At 43.5% G+C, this 19,918-nt stretch overlaps 1 protein-coding gene across 1 annotated transcript in view; it reads left to right on the top strand.

Moving 5' to 3' along the window:
* The first annotated feature begins 1,582 nt into the window (after positions 1 to 1,582).
* Positions 1,583 to 19,918, top strand: part of HS3ST3A1 (heparan sulfate-glucosamine 3-sulfotransferase 3A1) — a 91,906-nt gene continuing 73,570 nt past the window's right edge. The window contains exons 1-2 of the mRNA XM_024565151.4: positions 1,583 to 1,691; positions 1,935 to 3,389. Of these exons, the coding sequence (XP_024420919.2) occupies positions 2,770 to 3,389 (620 nt within the window). The 5' untranslated portion in view covers positions 1,583 to 1,691; positions 1,935 to 2,769. The remainder of the gene's footprint in view (positions 1,692 to 1,934; positions 3,390 to 19,918) is intronic.

Genomic DNA, 19,918 nt, shown 5'->3' on the forward strand with positions numbered 1-19,918 from the left:
TTAATAAAATTAATTTCACCTGTTTCTTTTTTTTACCCTTTTAAAGGTGGCTACTAGAAATTTTAAATTACTGGTAAGGCTTGTATCTGTGGCTCCTATTTTCTTTCTAACGTACAGAGAGACCCTAAATAATGAGTGGGTGGTCCCGAGAGCCATGTCCCTTACAGGATGTGTATTTTTAATGCCCACATAATGGAGTCACCTATGCTCCAATGTGACAGCAGAAACACGCAGTATCCTACCACATGGAGGCTCCATGGGAGCTTGGGGACCACCACTTTCAGGATGAGAAAACTGAGGCATGTTTGTAAGCATTTATGGGATTGCACACGCCTTCAGAATAACTTTAAAATGGTGGTTTTCTTTCTGTCTTCCTTTCTTTTTTGTCTTCCTACTGGAACTCAAACTGAAATATCTAGAGAAAAAATTAAAATATACTAAACCTCAAGTTAGTATTAAATCGCAACTGGTTTGTTGATATCCAATTTTAGCGCACAAACAGGCATTGAGGCTTGGCAGGGCTTCTTTGCTCATCCTTGTAAAAGCCCATTGCTTTATGGCATCAGAATCTAATGAGCTCTTCGCTGCCTTGTAGAATAGGTTGGGACTGGTACTTCATAGACATAAAACCATGCCAGGCACTGAGTACCTATGCAAGGGGCACACATATCCCAGTTTCGCCCAAGCAGAGTTAGAACCACTCAGGCCCCTTTGGAAGGTTCAAAAGGACCTCCCTGACTTCCACTTTCATTGTCAAATAGAGCGCAGGAGAGAGGGAGGCTGCAAGTCCCAACGCTGGGCAGCAGGAATTCCCTGAGTGTCCTGCAGCTCTGACGCTGTGCCTGCGGCGGGCCCGGCCGGCGCCCAAAGTGGGCGCAGACAGCTGCCCCCACAACTTCCAGGGTTTGGTGTGCGGAGGCCAGGCTACCGCCCACATTGCGGGGCATCCTGCCGAGACGCGGAAGCCAAGAAATCAAAAACAAATCGGATTGGAATAAGAAACCACCTCAAGCAGCTTCCACGGGCCACCTCCCTCCACTAAACAGCAAGGCGATTTGTACCCCGTCCTGACCTGCTCTCCCAGGAGCGCAAGAGGAGGATGTGGGGTCAGGGGAGGCAAGAGAGAGGAAATCGCCGTTTAGGAAGGACACTTAACTCCTTCACACACGCGCGCGCACACACGCACAAACAGCATTTAAAAAAAATTCCTTCATCAAAAACTGGTCATATGGATTTGGAATCGGAGCTGGTATCTTTTTAAAATCTTACTTTCTCCCCTTGATTTATTGGCTTATTTCCTAAGAGGTTGTTCCTTTCTAGGTCCTGGGGAACACTTGATCATTCTAAATTAACAGAAAGGAAAACAATCAAAAGGAAAAACAACCACCACAACAAAACACTGCTGAGGTGAGAAAAGGCTCCGCTCACGGGCCCCCTGGGCAGTGGAGTAGGTGAGAGTCGAGGCGGTTCTGGAGGAATTCAGTTCACGGGAGACAAACGGGGGCGTGGCGTGCAGCAGGGTACTCGGAACTGCAGCCAACAAAACTTCCAAAGGTTCGGGGAGTTGGCCGAGGCTGGGCGCGGGAAGGATGTAGCCACGGAGGTGGAGGAAAGCTGAGCGCAGGGGACTTGGAGGGGGACAGGGCTGCAAAGGGCTGAGCTAGTCGGAGAGGTTCAGAACCCCTAATCCAGTGAGTCGTCCGCTGGGTGGAAAGCAAGCCCCCGGGGATCCGGCTGGCTCTAGCTGTCAGTCAGACAACCCCCGGCCTCTGCAGCCCCCAGCTCGGCTGGAAAGGGGCGAGGCTGCCGGCCCGGGTGGGGGTTGGGGGGAGGCGGAGTGGGGGAAGGGGCGTCACCTCGGCCGCCCCCGCCCTCTCCCATGTCATTGGGCCGCTGCGGCAGGGTCCGCGCCACCTTTTCTCCATCCCACCCAGCTCGGCCAGGGGCTGGTCTGGCCCAGGCCGTTGACGTCACCACCAAGTTTGCAGCCCCTAGGCGCCCCACGTGTGGCGGCAGCGACGGTCCGGGAGGCTGGGAGGGAGTGGCAGCCGCCGCTGACAGGTCTGGAGGAGCAGGACTCCACCTCGTCGCACCCAGGTAGGGCGCGAGAACAGTTTAGAGTGGCCAGGCGCACACCAAGAGGGGTGGACTGCTGGGCGCTGGCCTTCTGGCTCCCACTACGGCAGCGGGACTCCGGGGAACCTCGCACCGGGCGGAGAGGGAGCGCCCAGGCGGAGGAGAGGACAAGGAAGCCGGGACAGGGAGGCACAGTCTCTTGCCGCTCTCTGGAGCGCACCGAGCTCAGCAGCATCGGAGCAGGTCGTCCCCTCACCAGGATGGAGCAAAGGATGCACAGTCACTGAGCGGAGATCGGTGCCGAGTGGTCAATCGGGGGCCGGGGCTGAGACTCACGCCTTCGCCACCGCCGCCAAGATCCCCATTTCCGCGACTCTGAGAGAAGTGGCGCGCCGAAACCCGCCACAACACTCAGGATTTGCCGGGTCTGAGACGATGGTTTCTTAAGCACAGCACCAGGTCCCCCTTCCCGCCCCCTAGACCGGAGGCAGGGATCCCGCGCCTGTTTCCCGGGGCTGCGCCTCCCGGAGGAGTCCCGACTGCTGCCTCCCGGGGCAGCTCACACGGCCGCGGGGACGCACGGGCGATGCGGCCTCCGTCCAGTGCGCAGGCCCTCCTGGAGGATGCCATGGCACCTGAAAGAGTCCCGGCCTAGCATGGCCCGCAGGCTTCTCGACGTCGCCTCCGGCTAGGATGGCCCCTCCGGGCCCGGCCGGTGCGCACCCCGCCACGGCCGAGCCGCTGTCCCGTAGCATCTTCCGGAAGTTCTTGTGGATGCTCTGCTCCCTGCTCACGTCCCTTTACGTTTTCTACTGCCTGGCCGAGCGCTGCCAGACCCTGTCAGGCCCCGTCGTGGGGCTGTCGGGCGCTGGCCGGGAGGCGGGGGCCCCAGGTCGCGGCGACCTGGCCGGAGGCCGGAGGGAGTTGGCGGTGTGGCCCGTAGCGGCGCAGAGAAAGCGCTTAGCGGCGCAGAGAAAGCGCTTCTTGCAACTGCGGCAGTGGCGGAGGCGCCGGCGGCCCGCGGGGCGCCACGGCGTCGAGAAGGCGGCCTGGGAAGAGGAGACCCCCAGCCTGGCCGGGGGTCCTGGTGGCTCTGGGGCTGGGAGCAGCGTGGCCGAGGCCCCGCCAGGGACCCTGGCGCTGCTGCTGGATGAAGGCAGCAAGCAGCTGCCGCAAGCCATCATCATCGGCGTGAAGAAGGGCGGCACGCGGGCGCTGCTGGAGTTCCTGCGCGTGCACCCCGACGTGCGCGCCGTGGGCGCCGAGCCCCACTTCTTCGACCGCAGCTACGACAAGGGCCTCGCCTGGTACCGGTGAGCTGGCGCGGGGGTGTCTGGGGTGGTGGGGAGAAGGGCTTGAGAAAGCTGGTGTAGACTGCCAGTTCACCTCCCTCTCCATTTCGGGCAGAAGGCAAAGGGGCGGCAGTAGTTGTCCTTAACTTGAGGGGTCTCTCTCCCCATCGCACCTCCTTTTTTTTTTCAGGACAGTGGGTGCTATCCACTTTCCACGTGGGTGGGTGGGCAGTTTGGGCCTTCATGCTTTTTTATTCAGTCTTCGGGATTCCCTTTCCTCCAAATAGCCAATCTCATCTTTTTCTTCTGCTCTGCGACAGAATCCTTGTTAGCTAAAGAAAAAAAAAAAAAAAAAAACAAAAACTCTCCTAAGTCAGAACCTGCTCATCAATTATTACTAGATCTTTCCTCTTTCCCAAGGAAGCCTGTTTTCATTTCTTCTTTGCCTTCTGGGCAATTCCCTGTGGTTAATGCAGACTTTGCCCTCAGGTATTTATTTACCTTGACCCTTTGCCAGATAATTATTGTAGGTGGTAAGTAATATAGAAACTTCGTAAAAGTGTCAAGAACCAGAGTCTAGGTAGTCGGGAAATATATGTTGGAGCAAGTGCCAGCCACGGGTCACTGTGTTTCAAAGAAGTCTTCCTTGGTAATAACTTCTGTTGGGGGAGAGGAATGAGTTTTATAAAGTACTATCTGTAATTATAAAGAGGAGTGCCTTTTGTCCCTGGACTGGCAGAAACTTCCCCAAAGCTCTTCACACAATTCTTTTTAAAAATGAGGTGGCTAGTAAAAAAGGGGGGGGGGGCGGAGAAGAGGAGGAAATATAGGGACACTGGTTACAGTTAAGGAAACAAGTCTGATTTAGATTTTAATCTTAAATTGACCAGTCTTCTCAAATTCAGCCCACTTTTAATAATAGAATTACCTAAACTCTAATAAATCCTAGTGTCACCTGGATTTCATTCCCCATAAAATATTGGCTTTTTTGTTCTCTAAGAACAAGGAAAAATCATGTGGCCAGAATTTTCCATTTTATAGTTTTATCTCGTTCTTTAAATGGCAGTCTCCTTGTCATTTTAACTGAAACAATATTACAAAAGTTACAATACAATTTAAATATATTTCAAAGGACCACTAAATCAACCATGCAGCCCCAAAACAGCAATGGACATGATTTGACAAGTTTATTTACATGAGGGGTCAAACGCACTCTCAGATAGATTTCAGGAGCTGAATTTACAGTAACCCAACTCATGAGAAAACATTTGGTCCTAAAAGTCAAATTCAAACATTAAACTACTTTAAAACAGTAACTTTCCATTTATTGGAAAGAAAAACAAACAACCTTTCCTTAATACAGAATATATATCATTTAAAATCATCAGCCTCTTAAAAAATCCCCTTGTGTTTCTGTCATTTATGTTGTATCCTCTGGGAAGTTCTTATAAAAATGACCTGTTGAATCTGAAAACAACAGGTCCTTCTTTTTAGCACAAAGGGAGCTCTGTTTTTTCCATCAAGGACACAAGAAAGAAGTGATTAAAGACCCCTAAAACTCTTATCTATAGCAGTTTGCATTGAATTCGGCCTCGTACAGTGTATAAGGGAACACATTTCAAGCCGACTGCCCGGAATATCTAAGACAATGTTGAGCTCTGAGGTGCTATTATATGTGGTGAAATATTTAGTACTAAAACCCTTTACTTAAAACTTTACCATTTAGACTTTATTTCCACAAAGTGGGATTGTTTCTTTTTACTCCAGAAATGAGTATTTAAGGGCACCGTATATCTGGAGATCTGGATCTTATTTTCTATGGACCTTTCTGAGCTTATGTAAGAGAAGGAAAGCTTCAAGGTAACTAGAAACACAAGTACTGAAAAAAAACAAAACAAAACAAGACAAAAAAGAGAGAGAGGGAGAAGAAAAGTCACAGACATTTAGTGCATTCTCTCAGTTAGAAACTGGATGCATGCTGTAAAGTAAATCTGTCTTCGGATTGTTTACTCCAGCAGAGGAGTTCTATAAAGCAATTTATGGTGGTTACAAAAATAACTGCACAGTAGACTTCATGGTTTGGTGAATTTAATTTTCTAAGTGTTGGAGCAATGTCTTTGTTTTACCATTTGCAGTGGTTTTTTATTGGATGCATAAATTTAAGTTTAACTCAATTACGTAGAAAACTCTTATTTTAAAAAAAAATCCAAGCTATGGAGCCTGGATTATGTGATTATTTAATGAAATTTTGCCTCAGTTCTCTTTCACTTGGCCCTGAATTTGGAGTTTGATGTTTGTGAGAAAGACTGAAGACCTTAACCTCGGGGGGGTGGGGGGGAACCAACTCCCACACAGAATGCCACTTAACTATTAAGTGCATTTTAGCTGCTTGCATTTAGCCACTATTTTAGCATGAAGGATTCAGTTAGGTTTTCTTGAATTAGCCCAAAATTTGTAATACAGGGCTTCTATCCCACATTTATGGCCACACGTGACCTCATGCACGCACACACACACACGAGAGGAAAGAAAACCCCAGTGTTTGCCCTCCAAAGTGAATTGAGGAAGAGAAAAATGTGTATGATATCTTTCATATGAATAATTTTTTCAATTTATTGAATTTTAGAGAGAGAGAGAGAGAGGTGAAGGGAGACAGAGAGAAACACTGTCTCAACATTGGTTTATGCTTGTATGTGTCCTGACCAGGGATTGAACTCGCAGCCTTGATGTTGGGATGAATCTCCAACTACCTTAGCTACCCAGCCAGAGCTAATATCTTTCAGATGCTCATTGACATGAGACAATCACACGTAAATATCTAGCCTCCGTTTCTTTTTACCCAGTGAAATCTCCTAGTCTACATTAATAGTTTGTTGTGGCAGTGCCCCCTACTGCCTTGACAAAGGGACACATCTGTTGCTGTTAGGAAGTTTCAGAAAATCCCTGGGAGAATGAGTTTGAGAGTTGAGTTAGAAATGTGTTGTTAGAAAGTTTCAGTAAACTTATCATGCTGGGAAAAACAAAGTACTTTATAAAGTGCATCCCAAGAATAGTGTAATCAACTGTTTCTTTGAACAAATTTGTAGTAAAGGCAAAGAAAATTAATTTATTTAAAATCTCACAAAGGAAAATTTTCTAATTAATTTAAAATGTCTTAACACTAAAATAAATGAAACAAAGGCAAATTGTAATATGCCAGGAAATTTGTTAACGAAAATTTAGGATGCTTCAGTGTAGCTTTCTGGATATGCAACTCCACCCTGATGGGCTTTAAAAAACATTCCACATTACTTAATTTAGCAGACATGATATTAGTCCAACAAATGTCTGTGGCTTACATGCCACGGGAAAAGCAATCCTTTGCAGTGAACAGTCTCCATTTCCACTGTGTGTGTGGTGGTTCATGAACAAAACAGGGAACTGTTGGATTAGCTGCTCAACATTTGGATCTTTTCTGGAAAGTCAAGGCCAGATGCCTCGACTGTGTAGTTCAAGAGCAGGTGAGCTTAGAATTTAGTACCGTTTCCCTCTCTCCCTGTGTGTATCTGCACCAGCGAGAAGATGAGCTTTTTTTTTTTTCCTCCTAAGACAACACATACCTAATTATGAAGTATTTAAAGATGTGTGTGCATTCATATAATATATATGGGTGTGTGTGTACATACATACATATACACATGTTTACATAGGTATATGCATATAAATGTTTGGTTTCTGTAACTCTTTAATCTCCTATTTTGGGACAAGATAGTATTTATTATCCATTCTTTTATACTAGACATTTATTTCTTATGTTTTGAGTTGTTTTCTTTAGCAAGACTGGGCAATTTCAGCTGAGATCAGTATCACTTTAATTGTTTTACTCTATAGCATTCGGGAAGATCAGAGATTACTTAGTTTGGTATTTAGGAATTAGTTCTCCCCTTACTTCACCAAAATTTGAAGTTTTCTGGCTTCTAGTGATCATTGCCTTGTTTTTCAAGTCCGTCAGAGAGGCAGGCTGAACAGAGGAACTTTTGGTTCCTATCAGGAGGAACCGGCATTTCGTAGCAGCTGGGAGCAGCTGCAAAGCATCTCCATGTGCAGTTTCCCACCCTCCTGAGCCACGAGGCCCATCTGCATGAAGGGTTGGAAATGAAATTTGAGCCAAGGGAGCTGCAAAGTCTGGCTACCCATGCTAGGTTATATGGACTGAAGTCCAAAGAGGTCTCTCTGTCCTTGGGGCCTAGTTAAGTACACGGAGAAGGGAAGATGGGTAGGAGGAAAGCAGGAAGAAGTTGCTTTGGACCCTGAGTTAGGGCCTATGTCTACAAGAGGAGAGGATATAATGTCTCTTATACACATAGTTCCCGGGAGCTCTCGGTGATGGGACACTCTCCGCCCACTGAGAGGCTGCAAACAGACCCTTCAAGAAGCTGCCGTGCTATCATTTTGTTTGCTGAATATCTGAGCTCCAGGCTCATCATCCCAGGAGACTGCCCAGCAAACAAGTCAAGTAGCCTGGGTCCTGTGTGTCTGCCAATGGCATACCTGCATGCACTCGCGTGCTAGACCAGACACCTAATAGGAGATGGAAATGAGGGAATTGATAATGGGGAAGTTGTTAAGTGGTTAGGGAACTTCTGAACAATGTCTGACGCCTAGGGTATGCAACAGTCTTTGGGACTACTGAGTCCAGGCATTAAGAACAATAACAACACCCTGGCTGGTAGCTCAGCTGGTTAGAACATCGTCCTGATATGCCAGGGTCACAGGTTCCATCTCTGTCCTTACAGAGCACTTACCAGAAGCCACGAATGAGTGGAACAGTGAAATCAATGTCTCTGTCTCTCTCTCTAAAAGATCAATCAGTAGCCCAACAACAACAAAAACCACATAGAGTCTGGCCTTGGGATGCTTCAAGTAAATGAGTATTCCTTCATAACAATGAGGTGTATCATGTGCTGACATGCTTTAGGTCAGACGCAGAGCCATCTATCAGTGAGAATTCTCAACAATATTGTAATCTTCTGCCCTCCCCTTAAAAAAAAAGAACACTCTGGACAAAATATATGTCTCATATAAATAAGTCTGTTGGTTGGTTAAGAAAGAATATGTGCCAAATCCATGTTTTGGGTCATGGGATCATGAGATCAGCCTGTGCGGTTAATGACAACAGGGACCAGCCTTACAGAGACCAGCTGCGCACCTCAGGAGGGGACGAGAGTCACCAAGCAAACAAACTCTGTGATGTAAACGACACAGGCCTGATATCTCTAAGGGGCGCACTTGAACATTGCACATTGCGATGACCGCCAATCAAATTGCTGGGCTGAGTTGGGAATTTTCTATACCCAGCACCTTTCCTTAGGGAGGCACCTTCTTCCACCAAGTAATAGTAACTCAGCTGCTAAAAACTGTCACTTCTCAGTTTGTTTCCCAATGATATTAGATAGACTCCAAGCTTTCAGAAATTAAATGATGAGCTACAATTGTGAAATTGAGGTTTCTTATTAAATGTCTTTAATATGTAATAAGAGAAAAATTCACCTAAGTAGTATTTTGACTCCCTAAGCTTTGCATTTATAAGAATGTCTTAAAAATACCTTCTAGCACTTTAAATTTGGTACAATTTAAAAATATCTGCAGGGAGTGTTGATACAGTTAATAAATAAACTTATGTGAAATCAGAACTTAGAAAGGGAGAAAATGCTAAGTTCAGTGAATTGAAGCCTCTTCCCAGTTTTTTTCCTCCAATGATCACACCTTCTGGGTTCTGCATTATTCATGTGGTCTCGACTGTCGTGCCTCTAACATTTACCTTTATCCTGTGAACACTTGAGGGAAGTATTTCAGAAGTTCAAATTTGGCTTGTTTCAGAAGTTGTCAGATGACTGTAAATGTAAAATGAAAACGGGAAGTGTTTATTAAGAATGAAGTTTAGTGCTTGACATTAAGCTTGTGATATTCTTGAAAAGATTTCTAAAAACCTATCCACTAATTCTTGACAGCAGCCAACTTTGAGTATGACCTGTAGCGCCACCTAGTGGAAGGAAGAGTCAGCAAGGAACCGGAATGGCTAAATAAACTGAAAACCTCATCATTATCACAGTGTATGTTTAGTCTCAAAAAAAATAATTATAAAAAAAAGAATAAGGAGGGGTTGTGTTAGGTAGCACTTACAGCAAGTAAGATCTGCTTAGTGTGGCTGAGCTGCACTTTGACTTTCTGCCTGAGCTCACTTTTTTTAGGTAGGGAGTTTATTCTTTGGAGAGGAATAAAAGAGACTTGCCTTCACAATAAATCTGAAAAGCAAGATATAAATGATTAGGAGATTTATATTAGAAATGCACATGACTGAAAGGAATGCCATATGCCCCAGATTAGTTTTGTTAGTGTGTTTTGCCTCTGTTTCTGAAGCCAGCTTCAAATGAAAATACTTCCAGATGATTTTATTTCAACAAGCAGCCTTACTCCTTCCCCTGTCTTGTACAGGCTCTGGAGGAGGGTCCCACGATTCTTAACAGGCAGCACACAGAAGTCTGATTAACCCTTAACTACCTGAGCTACACTGTTGAAGACCCTGCTCACATGGTGCAGTTCTATAGAAAGGTGCTTTCAGTGTTCCCAAAGGAGACATCTTCCTGGTACTGCAGTCCAGAGTGGGGGGAGGGGAGGGCAGGGAATGGGGGAGGGAGGGGAGGGATGGTGGCCAGGGCAGAAGTAACAGAGGAGGAAAGGGAATAATAGGGATGTTCCAGTGGAGAAACTTGGCAGACATCACCTTAACCACAGGGTAAGGTTAACGTTGCCTTATTCTCCTGTTGAGATGCACCCCCTGGTGCAGTGCAGTGAGGAGGGCACTTCACCTGTGGGGGATCTTCCCCCAAGTCCATAACCCCACTCTAATCATGAGGAAAGAGACCAACCCAAATGGAGGGACATCTACAAAGTTCCTGACCGGTATTTTTGAAACACGTCAAGACCATGAAAAACAAAGTAAGACTGATGAACTGTCACAGATGGCAGAAGACCAATGAGATTAATCACTGGTGAGTAAATAAAGTGAGCTACTCTCACCTGGATCTTGGAACAGAAAAAGGCCATTCATGGAAAAACTGGAGAAATGCGAATAATGTGTGCGGTCTAGTTGATAGTATCATACCAAGGTTAATTTCTTGGCCTTGCTCATTGCACTAGGGTTATGTAAGACAATAACCTTATGAGAGTTACGGCACAGTGGCACATGCTCAGTAGAGAGAATGAGCATTCTCTCTACTATTTTCTTACGAGTTTAATATCTAAATGTATTCTAAAATAAAAGGAAAAGCAGCTACATCAGCAAAGATGGCAGAAGCTGCCCACTGGCTCCAAGGGGTATGGGCTCGGACTGAAATACTCTGCCGCACCAGCTCTCTGTACTCCGAGTTTCTTTTCCCTCTCCTCGGAAGGCCCCAGCACAGGCCTGCCAGCTTCGCCTCCACTGCCAGCACCTGTTGCCTCCAGACACGCTGAGCTTTCCCTCAGCTGATTTCATAATAAAATTGGCTCATGGCTCCCCTCCTACTCGCTAGTCCCTGAAACAGGCACAGAGATCGTTTTGTTTCTCATTCTTCCTCTGGCAATTGTAAAGTGAAGAAGGTGTAAAATGTTGCCCAATCCTGACTGAATCCCACTTGTGCTGGACAGCAAAAACTGATGTAAGTGACAGGTTTCTGAGAACACAAAGAACTGAGGTGGGGGTCAGAGGAATACCAGGCTTGGGCATCTGGCTCTTTTGCTACAAACATTGGAGGAGCCGTTGTCTAGGGTCAAGAAGCTCGTAATGGGGTGAAGAGATGGTTTCTTGGCTGTGGATGTTCCTTGTGGCTAAGATAACGCAGCCCAGATTTTCTGGGCCGGCTTACATGTTCTATCTGCTTGGCCTTTTGCTTTCACCTTCGGTTGAGATGCTGTGGTTTATGAGAAGAGTCATAGGTGCAAAACAAGTCTGCAGCAAGCACAAGGTTGAAGGACGAGGGAGGGAGGAAGACAGAAAATCTAACCCCAGACACTGGATGACAGGAACCTGGACATCCTGGGTGGTTCTTCCTGCTGGAACTGCTAAGCCCAGGATGCCAGTGTTATTGGGCTCAAAGTTCCTGTCCAGGTGGCATGATGGTGTGTTCTGCTTGTTTTTAAGCACACAGTTGTGTGGCTGAGAGCCTGATTTAATGGAGTAATGAAAATCTGACTTGAAGCATTTCCTTTGATATTTTTAACAATTGTAAAAATAGTTTTATCCACATCACATTTTTACATAAGCAAAACAGAACAGCACACAAGCTACATCTTAAGACTCAAATAATTTAATGGTATTTCCTATTAATCGTTGAGTCACTCATCTTTATTAGATCTGTTTTATGAACCTCTTTCATGCAAAGGACAGGCTACTTATGCTTATATAGGTAAAGTTAATTTCTGTGACTTAGTACTACTCCCAACTTGTTGTTTGGTATTTTTCTACCTTAGTTGGCATATACTTTAAAAAAAAAAAAACATGCATTTTGAACCATTTTTTTAATAGCAAAATATTTGAACCCTGCAGTGTACATTTGATAAGTATCTATCCTTTTTGTCTGTTTCATTCATTTCTACTCTCTTTTTCTTATTTTTTCTTCTTTTTCTGGCTTCTTAAAGGGTAAAGCTAGATTACTTGAGACCCTTCTTTTCTCCTAATATAGACATTTATCACTATAAACTTCCCTCTGCAAACTGCTTTTGCAGCACGCCATGAGTTTTGGTGTGTTGTAATTCCCTATTCAGTTGTCTCTACATATTTTTTTTGTTTTTCTTTTGATTTCTTCTTTGACTTGCTCAGGAGTGGATTGTTCAGTCTCCATATGTGTAAATTTATCAGTTTTCTTCTTATTACTGATTTTTAGTTTCATACCACTGTGGTCAGAGACGATACTTGATATGATTTCAGTCTCCTTAAATGCTTTGAGACTTGTTTTGTGGCCCAGCATATGGCCTGCCCTGGAGAGCATTCTGTGTGCTCTCGAGAGGAATGTGCATTACGCTGCAGTTGGCTACAATGTTCTGTGTGCATCTGTTAGACCCATCTGATCTAAAGTATAGTTTAAGCCTGTTTCCTTATTGATTATCTCTGGATGGCCTATTACTGTAGATATGTAACAATAGCTACATTTGTTGAGCTCTTACTGCATGCTGGATGAAGCTGCATGATCTGTACATAGTCTGGATATTTTATTAATATGATTAATATTATTAGGTAAGCTCAAAAAGATGAAGTAACTTGCCCCAGGTCATATAACCAAATAACAAGTGGTACTGGGCCTAGGTTCGCCCACCCGCAGCATGCCAATGTTTTACCACTGTGATATTCTCTGATGTTTCACACAGAATTGCCCATGTGGGTTCCTGCCAAAACAGCAAGCCATCGGTGGCTCAGCAATGGTAGGGACTGAAAGTCTGTCCCATATGATAGAGTGACGAGTATGTTTGACTCTGGGTCTTGAACCTTCAGTTAAAAACAGGGCAACGTACCAACATATGGTTAAAAAGTAAATTTTTAAAAGTACCTAATATCTTTGTGAGCTCATTGGCCTATACAGAATAATTAAAGCCACCTGTTTTTTGTGTAATTCTTTTTCTTTTTTAAGAGTAAACTAATCACAGAACTCATCTTACTGAGCATATCACAAACCCTAGGCTATTCAATTGATTTTTTCTTCATCCATTAAAATACAATAATAACCATGAAAAAGATTCAACTAGTAATTGGTCCAAATGAGCAAGCTTCTTCCTTCTAAACAGCTGCATGGGGAAGCCAAAATATTATCGGAAATATAGTCAGACAGTTGCTTGCTGCTCTTGGAATTGCGGCAAGGTGAGTTGGTGGCTGTACCCCTTCACTGCTACCATCAACAACATGTGCTCCATGTTGGCTGCAGGAATCCCCCACAATCCCCCTGAACATGGCTGAGTCATTGCCAGAGTCCATCTTTCTCACTCTTTCTCTGTTTGCACTTTTTGATTGACACTTTTTTAAATTCTTTAAATATATTAATACTCCCAATGAGGGTAGAGCCCATTGTCATCTCCAAACACTATTCTGCCTATCTTCATTATTATTATTAATAACTTTCATCTAATTGATTTCTTGCCAGCTGGTCATTATTAGTGCCAGGCCCTTTACTATAGTGGTCAGGTCATTGCCACATCAGACACAGCCCTTGATTTGAACTTCCTTTGGTTCTAGTCAGATGGAATCATACATTCTAAAGGATATTGGCATTAAAAGATACCTTAGAGAGAATCTTCTGCATATGAATAAACTGAGGTGCCTTGCCCAAGATTAATCCCAAAGACCCACTTGACTTATAATTGCCAGGGTACAACATGGCTTAGTCTACAGTACCTGGAGAATACAATTGGGAAACAATTGCATGCTCTGAATTACATAAATTTAATTTTGGAGGATTTGCACCAATGACAAAAAAAATTCCAGAGAATGGAAAAAGTTATTAGCATTATTTTTTCTCCTCCCAGAACTGGTGAATTAAAGCATTGAATGGAACTGAGCCAGTGCTCAATTCATCTTTACATTTCTGGTTTTTATCTAAATGTTTTTCTGAATATGTTGATGCTTATAAGTTTTAGAATCCTGCTAACATGATTGGTCTGTGGATCCTTGCGAGTAATTTGTGTTTTATGGTTGTTGCCTGCTTGTAAAAGATTAGTGGGAGAAATCTGAGTACAGACAGGAAAAAGTTTGCTTTTTCTCTCTTGAGTGTTCAGGGTAGGAAGTAATCAATCAAATTATGGGAATAAAATTCCTTTTCCCTTTTTCAGAGTTCTTACTTAGATTAGCACTCTCCTTTCAATAGAAAATATCAAAGTCACCAGGCTTGTTTGAATGACAGAGTCAAAAATGATATGTTTGTTACGGTCATAAATCTTTGCAGATTCTCATTAAGTTCAGATACTTTAAAAAGGAACTGGATTTAGTTGCAACTAAAGTTCCATTTCCAGAACAAACTGCTCCCCTCACCACCTTTCTTACCCGAAGCTATGTTTGCTCACACTCGGTGTTCAGAAAACTACTGGCCAAAAGAAAATGCTGCAGCTATGAACTAATTTCATTTCACAAACAAAGCTTTTAAGTAAACAAAGATGGCATTTTTTAAAATTTCCTGCTGGACTCTGATTATTTCTGTAGTTTCTTTCATCAAACGTTGTGGGTATGTGTCTTTTTATATATATGTAAAGAAATAAAGGCCACTTGTTTTTCTTTCTAATGAGAACTTACTCCTTCTTCATGGTGCAGGAAGACTTGGGATTACCACAGTATCTGTTAAAAAGGCTTTCCCCAGAGCCAGAGGGTCTCTTAGAATGCCCTGCTAGAATTTAATGATGGAAAGAAAACAAATTGGATCTGTTTTATATTTATATGGGAGGGAAGTCATGGGGAGTTAATGCACGTGATAAAAATTCTTGGGATTTTCAGGTGCATTTTTCCTGTGGCAAAGGATGGCAAGTTGGAAGCAAACATTGGATTGAGTACTTCTGAGCTCCAGCTGGTGGTTACCAAGTGAGGGAGTAGACTCATTATTGCCATCCCTCTGATTTCTTTGAAATAATCCTGGAACACTAATTAAAATATATATTAGGAAATAATTCATATATTAAAAACTAAACCAAATCTAAAGTGAAACAAAACAAAATTCTAAATGGATGAAGCAAATCATTCTTATCTGGGGGGAAACAGCTGTTAGTGTATAACCTCTGGCTTGTAGGGAAGACCAGAGCTAGACAGCAAAAAGCTGGTGTACCAACGCTTTTCACACTGTGGATCACAAGGCACTAATGCATAATCAAATCATCTTTTTTGTTATTTGTGCAGAAAGGGTTGGATATAAAATGTATTTGTTATAGAGGCTCTCAACAGAGGAAAAGTTTGAAAAACACTGGCTAGTGTGAACAGAAGTCCTGTTTGAAAAGATTAAATGAACATGCTTCAGGGTCCCTTGAGGAGCTCAGTGCGAGCATTCTATACTAAATGGATTCTAAAAGCTCAGTCTCTTTCAGCCTTGTATCTGCAGGGCCTGGAACTGTACCTGTCACATAATAGCTTCACTATTTGTTTAATAAAAAAAAATTTCAAATGACCTTTAGGGCAGAGGCCAGCATTTTTTCTGGGAAGGGCCAGAGAGTAAATATTTGAGACTTCGTGGGCCATATGGTCCCCATCACAGGTATTCAGCTCTGCTTTTATAGCAGGAAAACAGCCTTAGACAACGTGTAAGTGGATGGGCATTGCTATGTTCCTGTAAAACTACTTCCGAACACAGACCTGCAGCGCTGGTCATGGTGTACAGACTTCTAGGGTTGGCTATAGACCATTTTCCCTTACTCATTCTGTTACTCTCAGGTGCGTATCCACCACCAACATTCATGGCATGTGCTGTGAATGCATGAGGCAGATGATCAGCTTCCCACTTGGAGGTACAACTCAGAAATGACAGAGCTCCTTGGGACAATCCATCCTGGGGACGCATGGCAGTGGCATGTGGGAACTTTCTGACCCCTGCAGAGTTGTTTGCGATGACGGCATTTTGTGTGGAGGTGATCATGTGCTCCGTGACAAACGTTTTATTTTGGAAAAGACATCACATAAACACAAATCGAAGCAGTCTTTGGTCATTTTTTAAAAAGCTTAATAATTCCTTGATACTTGGTATTGTCTTAACTTTGTACTTTAGTACATGTTTAATTTATAGATCTTCTCCTTCTTTTCCATATTTCCCTTTGCCTTTTGGATGCCTGGGCATCTATGAAGCATTTGGATGGAGTGGTAGAGGACACAGTGAGTGAGGTAATACCTCATTGTCTGATCTTCGTTCTGAGAAACAACCCCGCCGTGTGGTTTAACTCAACAATCTGCCTTAGCAAGTGAGGAGTGAAGCATCAAGTTGGGATCAAAGCATGAGGAAAGATCCTTGAGGATTATTTGTTTAAAGATTTTATTTATTTATTTTTAGAGAGAGGGGAAGGGAGGGACAAAGAGAGGGAGAGAAACATCAATTGGCACCCTGATGGGGGACCAAACCTATTACCCAGTCATGTGCCCCAACTAAGAATTGAATTGGCAGCCTTTTGTTTTAGTATGATGACACCCAGCCAACTGAGCTACACTGGTCAGCTCACTGAGGATTATTAAATGTCATGCTTAGGAAACGTGGATTTTATTCTAGATCAGCATTGTCCAATAGAAATGCAATGGGAGAGTCTCATGTCACTTAAAATTTTCTAGTAGCTGCCTTAAAACAGCAAGAATGAAGAGGTGAAGTTCATTTAATAATTTTTACATAAGCCATTATGTGTGAAATATTACAATTTCAACATGTAATCCAAAAGATAAAATATTATCAGTGAGACATTTTGCATTTTCATGCAAAACATTAAGAATCTAGTAGCATTTTCTACGTGTAGCATGTCTCAGTTCTGACCAGCCCCATTTCAAGTGTTTAACAGCCCCACGGGCCAACGGCTCCCATACTGAACAGCACGACAGACACTACGGAAAGGCAGGGACTGGGGAGTGCTCGTGCAAGACTTTCAGTTGAGGACTGATTCCTCAGATCTTCGCTGGTTCCCCTGTGGAAACCCAATCTGAGGTGACATTGGAAGGGTAGAGGACACTGAGCAGGGTGGCTGTTGAGGAACCTAGAAGAGAGATGATGGAGGCTTGAATTAGAGTGTAGGGTGTAGGAGGAAAGGTTTGCTAAACATTTCAGTAATGGGAGTTGTAAAACTTGTAGTGGGGTCCCAGCAGTGAGGACAGGGGGAGACATCAGAGAATATTTCTAGCTCAGGTGTATTTATTAGTAGCTGTGACTAGGATAGGGAACAGAGAAGGAAATAACAGGTGTCAGAGAGAACAAACAGCTTTATTTTAGACACAGGAAGTGGAAAGTGCATCGGGATAAGCTGTCACTCACCAACAAACTTGGGGTGGGAACCATTATAAGGCATGATTGTTGAGGTTGTACCAGCCATGACCATAGCCAAGGTGTGCAGGTGTGTAGCAGAACACAAGGGGAAGGCAGAAGGCAAGCAAGACCAGGAAAACACACTTATAGTCTTGCCCTATATGGAGACAGTTTCTATAGGTTATGCCACAAAGGCAGAAGTTTTTAGAGGGAATTATACTGATGTCTGTAATTTACTTTGAAATGCATTAAAAATGATAAGATGAATTGATGGATAAATAAGTATATGATAATAAAAATATAGAAAATATATGTGTATATTTAGAATTTAGTCAGTGGGCATATGGTGCTTGTTGTACAAGTCTCTTCCATTTTTTTCCATGTTTAAAATTTTCATAATGAAATCTTGGCAGTGGTAGGGAGGAGATGGCTTCAAGTTCAATGAAATCAAGTGTTACAGAGGGGTGAATAGAGGTGTCTTCATTAGGAAGTTATTGGTGTCCCTGGGGCCAGGTGGGCTATTGTGGTGTGACAGAAGCCAGCCAGCAATTGCTGATGAGTAAATGGAAATGCTTTACAAGAGGGGAGTGCAGTGAGCTTCACCCAGGTGTCAGATCTATGCTGTGTCCTTCTTCTCTTCTGGACCTGAGATGACCAATGAGCTCCTCATACCTGCCCTATGGCCATCCTGGCTAGTTGTCCATGTAAGTAAAACTTCCCTTTATGAAAGGAGGTTTGAAAATGCCTTTAGTGCACTTCTGTCCTAATTACTGCACTTGTATGTGCTGTTTTCTGCACTGATATGGTTACATATGCAAGGTGACTTGATGAACAGCTTTTTACCGGGAGGTTCTGGTTAGATTATTTTTTTAATTGCAGATTGTGCTCTAGATGGATGCTAAGGTTGCAGCACTAATTTTTGGACACAATAATTAGGCTCTTGAAAATTTGGGGGAAAACACAGTGGCTCTTTTGCAAGGTGTGCCTCACCAGGCTGAACTCCATTGCAAGTGTGGAGAGAAACATAAACTTGCTTTAAGAATCTCAGTTTTTCTGAACCTCACTTGAAAGGTCCATGAGAGAATGAAGAACTTGAAATGCTTTGTGTTTTCTCTCACCAACATTGAAATTTAAAAAAAAGTTTCAACTATTGAATATTTATTCATCAGTGACATGTTCTTATTTTTCCTCTATCAATGTCAAGTATGAAACATTCTTTCTTATGTTCCTGATACTTTCCTATCTCTTCTCTGGAAATTTTGGTGATGATGAGAAAACATTGGAAGGAAGGAAGGAAGTGGGGGGAGGGAGGGAGGGAGGGAAGGAAAGAGAGAGAAAGGAAGAAAGAGAGAAAGAGAGACGGAAAGAAAAGGAAAGGAGAGGGGAGGGGATGAAAGACCTGAGAATATCAAACTAATTTATTTCTTTACTGTCTGACTCACAACTTTATTGCTCGTGGAAAAAAAAAATTGTAGTCGTTCTCATTTAGTTGATGGCAACAATTTCTTTCCAATTCATAGAAGCTCATAGAAAAAGGACTTGGACAACATTTCAAGCTGAAAATTGCTGAAATAAGGGGACTTGCTGTGTCTAATGCTCAGGAATTATTTCCATAGCATCTTTCTAGATTCAGTATTGGAATATTGCAAACAGTGAATCCATGTCACCATGACTGTGCTTTCCAGTTCCCTCTGAGGCCTGAGGGTGGGCCTGGTGGCAAATTAGGGGGTTCATTTGGACAGGATGAGTAAGGACAGCAGACAGAGAGTGTGTGAAGTCCAGAGAACTGAAGAATGAAAAAGCTGGTGCGCTTACATTTATACAAATAACTGCATATTCACTTGGCTCATGTAATACCTGGACTAAAATGTAGCCCCTGCCATGTTACCCTTGGTAGATGTGTGACAGAACTTTGAAAGGTTTCGTTGCATGACCAGAGCTCGCCATCATCTCAGCAGAGGAGGATTTAGAAAGCTGGAGGGAAGAGAAAGAGAAAACAGCACCGAACAAAGAAATGTGTCAGAGGACCACCAGTAAGGGGCAGAGAGACCCACGTACAGCAGCCGCTGAGGGGGATGTGGAAGCAGTTTCAGATCTCATTCAGCATCAGCCTTGGTATTCTCAGTGGGTACCTCCGGAGACTTTTGTGGGTCCTGAAATCCCCAGAGGTGGAAATGTTCCTACCTGAGCCTCCACGTTTGTCTCCCTGGTCACATCCTTGCTATAGCTGTGGGTTTCCTGTACGTTTCCTCAGACCCTTTTCAGTTTCTACCCTGATTTTGTTCACTTGATATTTTTTTTAAATAAGAAACACTTCCCACATTTGTGGAGACTGAATAGCTATACCATCTTTACAGGAACTCAGGTCCTCTGCCTCTACAAAATTAACAGATGTCAGAATCTTATGAACTGTGCAGACTAATACATTATCAACATGACTGCCGGGGGTTGCCCTGTGTGACAATGTTAGTTGAAAAATAAGGCATTTGGAAAGATATGACAGTATTTCAAATATGGTTTCTTAAAATAGAGTATTGATTTCTCAGGAAGAGGAAGCATGAAAATAATTAAGTG

This window comes from Desmodus rotundus, chromosome 9, assembly GCF_022682495.2.
Source record: "Desmodus rotundus isolate HL8 chromosome 9, HLdesRot8A.1, whole genome shotgun sequence".
In the NCBI taxonomy this organism is placed as follows: Eukaryota; Metazoa; Chordata; class Mammalia; order Chiroptera; family Phyllostomidae; genus Desmodus; species Desmodus rotundus.